The 8,241-nt window shown below is 33.6% G+C and overlaps 1 protein-coding gene across 7 annotated transcripts in view; it reads right to left on the bottom strand.

Moving 5' to 3' along the window:
* SENP7 (SUMO specific peptidase 7) overlaps positions 1-8,241 on the bottom strand; it is a 153,280-nt gene continuing 145,039 nt past the window's right edge. For all 7 annotated transcript variants that reach the window (XM_047100010.1, XM_047100011.1, XM_047100012.1 and 4 more), the window contains 5 exons: positions 6,551-6,603; positions 5,069-5,118; positions 4,906-4,974; positions 3,895-4,045; positions 1-1,857 (listed from right to left, as the gene is read on the bottom strand). In XM_047100010.1, the coding sequence (XP_046955966.1) occupies positions 1,720-1,857; positions 3,895-4,045; positions 4,906-4,974; positions 5,069-5,118; positions 6,551-6,603 (461 nt within the window). In that variant the 3' untranslated portion in view covers positions 1-1,719. The remainder of the gene's footprint in view (positions 1,858-3,894; positions 4,046-4,905; positions 4,975-5,068; positions 5,119-6,550; positions 6,604-8,241) is intronic.

The following is an 8,241-nucleotide window of genomic DNA, read 5'->3' as shown; positions in this document are numbered from 1 at the left end:
TTTGATGAATTGGAAACATGTTTAATATAAAATGTTGATATTCTCAACACATTATTTCCACATGAATTTAGGAAAATGAATTTTAAACAATCTTCAAAACATGATAAAGGACAGTGGTACCTTTGAAAAACATACAAACACAAAAGTTAAGAAGTCATATGAAGATGTATTACATACTTGCTTTCCCAAAGTTAGATGTACAAAATAATTAATAGTCATTTAAAAAAAATCCCCTCCCATACACACACATACTGGGAATAAAATCATGTAATTATAATCATCTTTCTGAGAAATCCCCAAAAGACAAATATCTTTAAAAATATAAAGATGGTGACAAGATTAACAAAAATTCAAAAATACTGAGGCTTAACTGACAACTTCAAATTCACATGATTTTGAAATAAAATGTTCCAATTTTTAGCTTCATCTTAAATTGCCTTTGCTTCACTGCCTTATATACAGTTAACAATATAAATCCAAGAGATACTTAAAACAGAAGATTAAAATAATATTCTTAAAAAACATGGTTTTTTAATCTGAGAAAATACAATATAATTTTCCCCTCAAAATTTTCCTGATAACATTAAAAGGTTGTAAAGTGTTTAATCACATATAATACCACCATCATCACATGAATTCAAAACTGTTCCCTAAACATTTAATAAAAACTTATGCTTCATAGGGATCATAGGTCTCTAAAAACTACAATTTAAAAATATAAAAGCCATTCGAGCAATCTGACTTTGCAGATAAATACTGGGTAAACAGAGCTATAAAATTATATATTTAGTTCTAACAATTAATAAATAAGATTTTGAGGGTATTCTTTAATTAAAGTTATGAGGACATCAATTTTATCTTTGATACTTACAGAAAGTGTGTACGTATATTCTAGGATATCAGAATAGGATAGAAGTCAATATTGATATAGCTATTACCTCAAAGAACTATGTTGAGCTACGTATGTCATTGTAAAAACCTATTTTGGGTAGCTAAATTTTTTTTGTTCCAAGTTTCATTCTGAATGAATGAACTAATTTCCCAGATCCCCATATATGACATCAAAAGAAAAAGAAAACATGTAACAATCACAGCAGAGTAACAATTCCATTTAGCAACTGAGAAAAATAAGCTGCGCTTTGAAAGAGTCAATTTCAATCATCTTCCTAACATCATGTCTTCTTTTACACTATACAGAAAGGATGCCGTAAATGGCATTTTCTGAAGCCTTAATACTAAATTCTTCTTTAAAAAAATACATAGTATTCATATTGCATGCTTGAGCCGCAAAGAATAGTATTACAATATAATGTGACTTGTCAACAAATGTGACAAGCACTGGGGCTGGCACCAGGGAGGACCTAACTCCCCTCAACTCCCAGTTATATGGAAGTACAGATCACTTGGTTTTATTATCTACAAAAACATTCCCACATTTACATATGCTATTGCATAATCAGAAGCAAATTTGATCAGAAAAATATCAAATATTTATGAAAGTTTAATTTCTAATAAGTTTCTCTATATCACCCCCATTTTCCACTACATCTACCAGATCCCAACAATCTAATAATATATCTTATTTATTTTAAATAATGTTCAATGACTTATAAAACTACCACAAGTTATTTTCTTCTCTGTGAGCTGACTAACACAAATGCTGGTAAGCAGCTTTCCAGTAATCTTATAGGACATCTGTGTCATGTTTGTACAGATTAACTAGCTACTGCTGCCCTTCTGTTGCTGTAAATGAAGTTTCAAAATGAGCTCTCGAATATCTTCCCGTTTGGTCTTTATTACATGACGAGGAAACCATTTCTCCAAATGAATTGGAAGTTCAAAATTAACAATAGGATCCTAATGAGAGAAAAGAAAATGAAATCCCTTTAGCAGGACAATTCAAACTTGTTTTAGTTTCATTTTACAAGAAATGAAAAATTCCTAACTTTTTTTAGCTTTTTATTTTAAGTTAAGTCCTCTCTACACCCCACATGGGGCTCAAAGTCATGACTTTGAGATCAAGCGTCACATGCTCTTCTGGCTAAGCCAGCCAGGCACCCTGAAAAATTGCTAACTTTTTAAAATAGCAGCTTTACTGAGATAGAATTCACATACTATACAATTCACCTAAAACTATATATTATCATTCCTCCCCAATTATATCAAAAGTTCCAACTGTATACTATAACCCTCACATGCTGAAAGTACCTTTAAGAATTCTCCAAGCAAGGGGCACCTGGGTGGCTCAGTCAGTTAATTGTCCAAATCTTGATCTCGGCTCAGGTCATGATCTCATGGTTTGGGCAGGGGGTGGTAAGGAGCCCCGTGCTGGCTTCTGCACTAACAGTGCAGAGCCTGCTTGGGATTGTCTCTCTGTCTCTGCCTCTCACCCACTCATGCTCTCTCAGAATAAAGAAAATAAATATGAAAAAAAAGAATTCTCCAAGCAAGCTTCTAGTCAAAAATACCCTGCTTCTGTACCCACCTTCGTAACACCACACCAAAAAAAAATGGGGCTGGTTGCCAAGACAACCAACAATGTAATTAGAGAGTTGGAACTTTCAGTCTCGCCTCCCTGACCTCCAGAGAGAGGAGAGGGGCCTCACAAGTAACCCTGGTAATGACTGAAGTAATGAGCTGACGGTTTAAAAAGCAAAGAGTGGTCCCTTGCTTTTAAAATGTCTTCAATACTGTTACCTATAGCATGGCTGATGAGCTAGAAAAGAACACTCATGCTTGTCACTGTACTCATCTAGCTTATGGCTTTCTGAGTTTCTTGAATATATGGGTCTTTTAGTTTTGAAATTTTTCCTTCAAATTTTTGTCTGCCTTTCTCTTCCAACCTTTCTGGAACTCCAATTACATGTAAATTCAAATTTTTTACTCACATCACACTTGTCTATTCTGTTCTTTATGTTCTTTTTTCTCTCTCAAATACAGTTGAATACTTTCTATTGCCCTATTTATTTGTTATTTATTTACTCATTTATAGAAGTTTATTTATTTTGAGAGAGAGACAGTGAGCAGGGGAAGGGCAGAGAGAGAGAATCGCAAGCAGGCTGCACACTGTCAGTGCAGAGCCCAACGTGGAGCTTGAACCCACAAACTGTGAGATTGTGACCTGAGCCAAAATGAAGAGCCAGATGCTTAACCAACTGAGCCACCCAGGTGCCCCTATTGCTCTTTTTTTTTTTTTTAATTCTAATCCTGTCTTCTGCTACATCCAAGTCTGCTATTAAACTCAAGCAATAAGTTCCTATTTTTTCTTCCAAGTTTTTATTTAAATTCGTTAGTTAATATATGTATAATATTAATTTCAGGTGTAGGATTTAGTGATTCATCACTTGCATACAACGCCGAGTATTCATCACAAGTCCCAATAAATTCTTTTTTTTTTTCTTATGTTCTATTTATTTTTGAGACAGAGAGAGAGAGAGAGAGAGACAACCTGAGCAGGGGAGGGACAGAAAGAGAGGGAGACACAGAATCTTGAAGACAGGTTCCAGGCTCTGAGCTAGCTGTCAGCACAGAGCCCGACACAGGGCTTGAGATCATGACCTGAGTCGAAGAAGGATGCTTAACCAACTGAGCCATGCAGGCACCCCAGTGCCAATAAATTCTTAATTTCAGATATGTTATTATGAAATTTTAGCTGTAGAATACCCACGTGATCTTTTTTAGCAGGTTCCATCTTTTCATCCATTTTGTTCACTCTATTCTCTCTAACGTATTATTCAAATCATTTTAAAGTTCTTATCCATTAAATAACTCTAATATCTGGATTATATGTGATTTACTTTTTCTTTCTTGATTACCTGTAATATTTTGCTTCTTTGTTTGCCCAGTAATTTGTAATTATATGCTGGTAACTGTGAATAAAGAATTTCTACATACCTTAAAGAAGCTCTCCACATACTGCAGTAAATATACTCCACAATCACTGCTATTATCTTGTTTAGGAACTTTAGGGCATAGGTCCACCATGTTTGTTTTGCTGAATTCACGATGAGTTTTTCGTTTAACTTCCCACTCTACTTCTAAATACCTTGAATCATCAAAAAAGTAGAGTGACTCTAGTAGAAATCTCTTTACTATTATTCAACACAAAGATGGAAAATATTTGCTACCAAATGTGTTGCCTCAAGTCAAATTTCCAAGTTTAACAGTACAAATTATAATATGTGAGGCTTCAAGGGTTGCTATTTAAAAGACAATCATCTGAGTTTCTAACTAAAAGCTAGACTTTTTTCAACAATCCAACTTTCATAACTCACACACATAAGCTCATTTATATTACTAACAAATTACTAAATTTGTTAATTACTAAACTAATAAATTACTTTAAAACTTGAGTTCCCAGTTGTTTCCAGATCCTACAGTAATTACAAAATTACACACATACATATACACACACACACTTATATATACACACAAATACCAACCCCCCTTTTTTTTTGAGTAAGCTCCACACTCAACATGGGGCTTAAACTCAAGACCCTGAGATCAAGAGTCACACGCTTGCTCTACAACTGAGACAGCCAGGCTCCCCAATATATACACACAGAAGTAATAAAAAGGTGAAAGAGTTCTTATTTTCTCTAAAATGATACTTTTGACAACCACTAATAGCTGCAACACTCCTTTGTAAAATTATGCTTTTTGTTCAGTTATAAATACAAATTTTGATTTTACTTTCAATATATACAAGTTATTATCTGAGAAATATTAGTGCTTTAATATTAACATACAATAGGGGATGTTTATTATTGATTAGATTGTAGACCTCATCTAAATACATAATAAAATATAATTCCTGATAGTCTTTTCAGTAATTCTTAAATATCGTAGCTTCAAAATTATTGAGATTTTAGATAACAGACTGAGAGAAAAATTGTCGTTACTTACTCTCGTAAATTCTGAACTGTGTTTTGTATAGAAGCAGCTTTCAAGGAATCTAGTATGAGAATGCATGGCCTATGAAAATCAAAAGAAGAAATCAAGATGTACATACTTGTACATGAATTAAACTTAAATATCTGAGAAAACTATTATTATAGCATGTACCTACCTTTTACACATTTTCTTTGGTACTGGTACTGATATATTTGTCTCGGTACTCTGAAATAAAACAGGAATTTTTATGGCTTTGCAATTAAAACCAGTTTGAATACATTAGTGTTCAGTTAATCTTTAAAATGTTTGAAATACTTGAAATTAAAATTTCAAGAGTCCTTTTCATCATCTAAAGTGAGCCAATGTTGTTTTTTCAGAAATTCATTGATTTATTTTCTTATACTAGTGAAACAATATCTTATACTTTTACATGTAGCTTCAAGAAGTTCTAGAACTTTGACATAGCCTAAAAAACAACCTAGAACTTTAATTACTTCTATTCAGAGTTACCATCTCAAGCAAAGATAAACAAGTTAATTTAACCTGCCTTTACATACATTCTCTAACTCAATATATGATGTCACTGGAGACAAATCTGGGAAACAACAGGCCGAACTTAAGCAGATTCTTTAATGCATAACTTCTTAGTACCTTTATTATTCTAATGTAACAGTGAATCTTTAAGAGATGAACAGGACACAGGGTTTAACCAACTTAACTGACCTTACAATCCTTTTTATCATACTCTGCATCTTACAACAGTTGGTCTAAGGAACTTAATTTGGGAAGACTGTTGTACAAGCAAGAAGAAGGTCTCCTATTGTGCCACTGTTAGAACAGAAAAGGAAACTTCCTTTCTTCTGCCCACCCTATACCAGTAACAATAAAGACATAAGCCTCTGCCAGGATAGCAAGGCTGCTACTGTCTATACATACAAAAAAAAAAAAAATCGCTAGGTGGCTACATTAATCAATTAAGACCCCAAATCTAGACCATACATAACAGTTTGGAAGTCCATAAAAGAAAAGTTAGGGGTGCCTGGGTGGCTCAGTCGGTTGAGTGTCTGACTTCGGCTCAGGTCATGATCTCACGGCTGGTGAGTTCGAGCCCCGCCTCAGGCTCTGTGCTGACAGCTCAGAGCCTGGAACCTGCTTTGGATTCTGTGTCTCCCTCTCTCTCTGCCCCTCCCTCCCCCGCTCTTGCTCTGTCTCTCTCTTTCTCTCAAAAATAAACATTCAAAAAAAAAAAAAAAGAAAAGAAAAAAAGAAAAAAGAAAAAGAAAAGTTAACAGAACCTAAAAATGTGGACACTAAACCTATTAAACAACCAATGGGTCAACAAAGAACTCAAGGAGGAAATCACAAAACTACATGGCAACAAATGAAAACACATTAGACCAAAATCTTTGGGATGCTATGAAAGCAGTTCTAAGAGGTTAGTTTATAGTGATATAGGCATACCTCAACAAATAAGAAAAATTTCAAATAAACAATCTAACCTTACACCTAAAGAAACTAGAAAAGTTAGATCCAACAAAGCCCAAAGGTAGTAGAAGGAAGGAAATAATAAAGACCAGGGTGGAAATAAATGAAATAAAAACTAAAAAATAACAATAGAAAAGATTCCTTCTTTCATATCTATAAAGAACACACTTACTTGGGAATCCTCTGTGCCCAAGGACAGTGTTGAAGTAGTATGTACATCATTATCTAGTTAGAAATAATAAAGCAATAATGAGTGCTTATTTTATATCTAATATCAAGTATTTAGATGTGGTTTGGACCAGTAGTAATGGCAATGGCTATTAATATTCTGCCTACTGCTTAGACTACAGCTATAAAACATGTAATTTTCTTTTTTTCTCAAAATAAGTAGGCTTATTTGCTTACTGAATTAACATTTGGGTTGTAACATAAGAAAAATCATGGAAGAAGTTTAAGAGACCTGAAGTTTAAGTAAGAATTTTAAGAATTTTAAGTAAACCTAGTCAGTTTACTAGCATTAACAAGAAATGTGTTCATTTAAATTGAGAAAAAATGTGGGATTTCACCACCAAAAAACTCTTAAAATACATTAATTCAGTAGGGTTGCAAGATACAAAATTAATGTACAGAAATTTGTTGCAGTTCTATATACTAATAACAAAGTAGCAGAAAGAGATATTAAGAAAACAATTCCACTTACAATTGCACTAAAAAGAATATATATATATATATATATATATATATATATATATATATATGGTATCATGTCATCTGCAAATAGTGACAATTTTACTTCTACCTTACCAATTTGGTTGCCTTTTCTTTATTTTCTTGTCTAATTGCTGGACTTCAGTACTATGTTGAATGAAAGTGGTGACAGTGGACATCTTTGTTCCTGATCGTAAAGGAGAAGCTTTTAGCTTTTCTCCATAAGTATGATGTTAGGTATGGGTTGTCATTCATGGGCTTTATGATGCTGCTGAACTATGTTCCCTCTAAACCCACTTTGTTGGGAGTTTTTATCATGAATGGATCCTTTTTCTGCATCTTTTAAGATGAGCAAATGGTTTTTATCCTTTAATTTGTTAATGTGATGTGTCACGTTGGTTGATTTGCAGATACTGAACCATCCTTTCATAGCTGGAATAAATCCCACTTAACTGTCTTTAAATGTAGTTTTGGATTCAGTTTGTTAATATTTTGCTGATGACTTTTCCTTCTGTGTTCATCAGGGATATTGGCTTGTAGTTTTCTTGTTTTTTAGTGTCTTTGTCTGGCTTCAGTATCAGAGTAATGCTGGCCTCATTGAACCAATTTGGAAGCCTCTCTTCTTTTTTTTTGGCGGGGGGGAATAGTTTGAAGACAGTAGACACTAACTCTTCTTTACATGTTTGGTAGAATTCATCTGTGAATTTATCTGGTCATTGATTTTTTCTTTGGTTTTTGATAATTGGTTTAGTTTCTTTACTAGTAAAAAAAAAAGAATACAATACCTAGGAATAAACTTAACAAAGGAGGCCAAAGACCTGAACTGGTCTATGCCTGAAGATCCATAGTATGAATTCTTAGTCATGTTAGCAAGATTATTTTATAAAAAATGCTACGATAAAACTTGACATAACATTATAACTTAAGAATTACATTTTGTCTATACGTGAGGTTGGGCATCTATATGAAAATTTCAGATTTCTTATTCTTTCTACTAGTTTCATTAAAAAAAAAAATACTACCACCAGGGCTCCTGGGTAGTTCAGTCAGTTAAGCATCCAACTCTTGATTTCAGTTCAGTTCGTGATCTCATGGTTGTGAGATCGAGCCCCACACTGGACTCTGTGCTGAGCATGGAGCCTACTTCAGATTCTC

The sequence above is a fragment of the Lynx rufus genome, unplaced genomic scaffold (assembly GCF_022079265.1).
Source record: "Lynx rufus isolate CCGP_SWC_20201006 ecotype Redwood Valley unplaced genomic scaffold, mLynRuf1.p SCAF_5, whole genome shotgun sequence".
In the NCBI taxonomy this organism is placed as follows: Eukaryota; Metazoa; Chordata; class Mammalia; order Carnivora; family Felidae; genus Lynx; species Lynx rufus.
The sequence above is the reverse complement of the archived record's forward strand: the minus strand, read 5'-3'. Positions and strand labels throughout refer to the sequence as shown.